The sequence below is a fragment of the Daktulosphaira vitifoliae genome, unplaced genomic scaffold (genome assembly GCF_025091365.1).
Source record: "Daktulosphaira vitifoliae isolate Bord-2020 unplaced genomic scaffold, ASM2509136v1 Scaffold_1095, whole genome shotgun sequence".
NCBI classification, from domain to species: domain Eukaryota; kingdom Metazoa; phylum Arthropoda; class Insecta; order Hemiptera; family Phylloxeridae; genus Daktulosphaira; species Daktulosphaira vitifoliae.
In genome coordinates, this window is record NW_026100655.1 from 1 (window position 1) to 2,638 (window position 2,638).

At 27.9% G+C, this 2,638-nt stretch overlaps 1 protein-coding gene across 1 annotated transcript; it reads right to left on the reverse strand.

The window, feature by feature from the left end:
* Positions 1–319: 319 nt before the first annotated feature.
* LOC126909740 (maspardin-like) lies at positions 320–2,092 on the reverse strand. The gene is made up of 3 exons (XM_050692172.1): positions 1,922–2,092; positions 681–795; positions 320–598 (listed from the first exon to the last, which is right to left on the reverse strand). The coding sequence occupies exons 2-3, from the start codon at positions 759–761 to the stop codon at positions 335–337; spliced, it is 345 nt and encodes a 114-aa protein (XP_050548129.1). The 5' UTR covers positions 762–795; positions 1,922–2,092; the 3' UTR covers positions 320–334.
* Positions 2,093–2,638: the final 546 nt, after the last annotated feature.

Below are 2,638 nucleotides of genomic sequence, written 5' to 3' on the forward strand. Positions count from 1 at the left end.
AATTGAGTATCAGTTTATGTGTAAATGATACGGACTATGAACATAATATTTTTTCATTACTATTTAATTTTCTGCGATTCATAGAAAAATTCAGGGAATCGAACCAAAATATTTTTTTTGAATGAATTAAAATAAATGAAAATAGAGTTAGGGTTCTAGTTCATGACAGTTTTTATAAAATATCAATTTTGGGGTTTTAGTTTCGATAAAAATAAAGGTTTTATAGGTATTTATCGGTTAGATTAGATACGAGGCCTTGAAAAAGTTATTATCGAGACGTCTAAATGTAGGAATTTAATATTGAAAAAATGTTAAATTTAATCTAATATAATTATTAGCATATTACCTGTAAATGTAAGTTAACTTCATCGCTACGACTAAGATATGGAAAGTTACCCCCAGTCTTAAGTTGTGCTAGTTTGGCTTGTGGATACTCTTTATAGATATTTTCTCTAACTGGTGAACCTAAGGCATAATTATCAAATACATCCATAATTGTAACAGCTTTTAACCCTCTCATTAAATATGTGTTTACACGACTATTCAAACAATTAATAGTTAATCGTGATGCGAGATCTGATTGTGATAGTGATTCTATCTAAAATATTTACATGTAAATGTATTTATACACGTCGATATAATATAATTTTTATACTACTAAAAAAAAAAAAAATACTTACAACTTCAACCATAAAATCTAAAGAGTCTGCTATTTGACGATCATGGTAGGCTTCTTTGGTAGAAAAATTGGATAACACCATCTTTTTTAAAATAACCGAAGGAAAAATCCAAAATCTAAAATTATTTAAAATTACATTATGTGTAACTTAAAAATAAATATAAATTAAATATAAGTAAATGGATACATACTTTTTTGTTGTTTAATCTAACAAACAAAAATCAAAGTGAAATTAATTATTTATTAAAATTTTAATTTTAATATCTCCCTACTCAGTACAGCGGAGAACTTCCCTCGCACCACCTGGAACCTCAGCGGCACGGGGTGACCAAAAATAAGAAGTACTAGGCCGGGAACAGAGTACAATCCTTTGCTTGTAAGGGTCATGCGTGCATCGGAATAACGCAAAACCACAGTGTCCCCCAACCTTAGAAATCAAGCTCAACCGAGTCCGACATCACGAATCTGGCATCCAAAGTCGACAGTATGGGCTCCCAGATTACCCGGTTTACTAGTGTTAGTAAGACAACATTAGACTGGTCACGGTCGACGAAAACGCTTATCTATTTCCGAATGCCAAGCGGAAGTTTATGAGAACTTTAGATTTGGTAGGACTGCTAGGACCTCCAACCGGTTCAACTAGATTCCTGGAATAGGGATATGAAGCGCCCACCCCCAGCTCTAGCGATAAACTTCAACAAATAACTAGGTTACCCACAAAAAAAGTAAACAACATGCATACATTAATACATATAAAACAAGGTATTAGGATCATGCCCTATTTTTTCCAGTCAAAGGTGGATATAAGGTTTATAGAAGCATTGCCCTATATAAACATTTTCTTTTCTGGATTCGTAATTAGTATCAGTTTAAGATTAATGGTTTTTCTTTGTTAAAAAATATATCGAAATTTTTTTTTTAAATCTTCCATACCGGGTCTATCAAAATTATAAAAATATGAAATAAGAATCACCTTGAACTATAGTCAATCATTAATATGTTTGTCGTAATAGTTTGGAGGTTTACTAGTAAATCTCCATAATTACACAAATAAACTCTGTTATATTAAAAAAAAAAAAATAATAAATATTTAAAATGATTCATTGTTTATTAAACATAATAGTAAATTAAATACATTAACTTATAATCAGTAGGATTATGAAATGTGTTAATTTCTGATCCTATGAGTCATTCAGTATTAGAATTATTTTATGTTTTTTTTTAATAAAAATAAGTACTTACAAAACAGCAGCTTCCTTGTATCTAAATATGGATGTGTCTGTAAATGTGTTGCAAAGAAATAATGATACAACTTTCGGTTGATGTACAATTGTTGAAAACTCTACAAATTTTTGAGCTAAAAATCCACCTAAAAGAAATAGAGTTAAGCTCTAGAGAGAATATAAGCCGATGGGTTATGTTTAATTACGCATGTATATATTTTATTAAATCTGATAATTTTGTATGAAGGTGGAGATTAACTTTTAACTTATTTTAAACCGGATTTTATCTTTTATTTACTTTAACATAATTCATGTGTAATACACAATATCTTTAACTGCATGATATTTTATTTATTTATAAAGAGGAAGTCACTCTTAATTTATGAAACTGTAAAATGATTTCTAAAAAAGGCGATATAAATACAAGGAAATATTTAATTTTTTGGTTAAGGTAAGCGTTTTTTTATGATTAAAAAACTTAAATTTAACCTGAATTTTATTTTAAAAATTAAGTTTTATACTAACTTTACCTATTAATATACATAAATTACTTATATACGAGTTTTTATTTTCTTAAATGATGCTGTCAGAATTTCCATATTAATTATATATATATAAAAAAAAACAAATCTAAGCAAGGTTAGAAACTGAAATAATTTCGGGTTTTGACAATTTTTTTATATTTAGTAAATTAGTACATCTATATTGATTTTGTTAAATGTTATATTAAATGTTT

What these genes read in the sequence shown, in the direction of transcription:
- LOC126909740 (XM_050692172.1), bottom strand. Translation starts at nt 761, where the DNA reads ATGGTGTTATCCAATTTTTCTACCAAAGAAGCCTACCATGATCGTCAA. An exon ending in TAGATTTTATGGTTGAAGTT is followed by an intron (nt 599 to 680) that starts GTAAGTATTTTT and finishes TAAATATTTTAG; the next exon opens with ATAGAATCACTATCACAATC.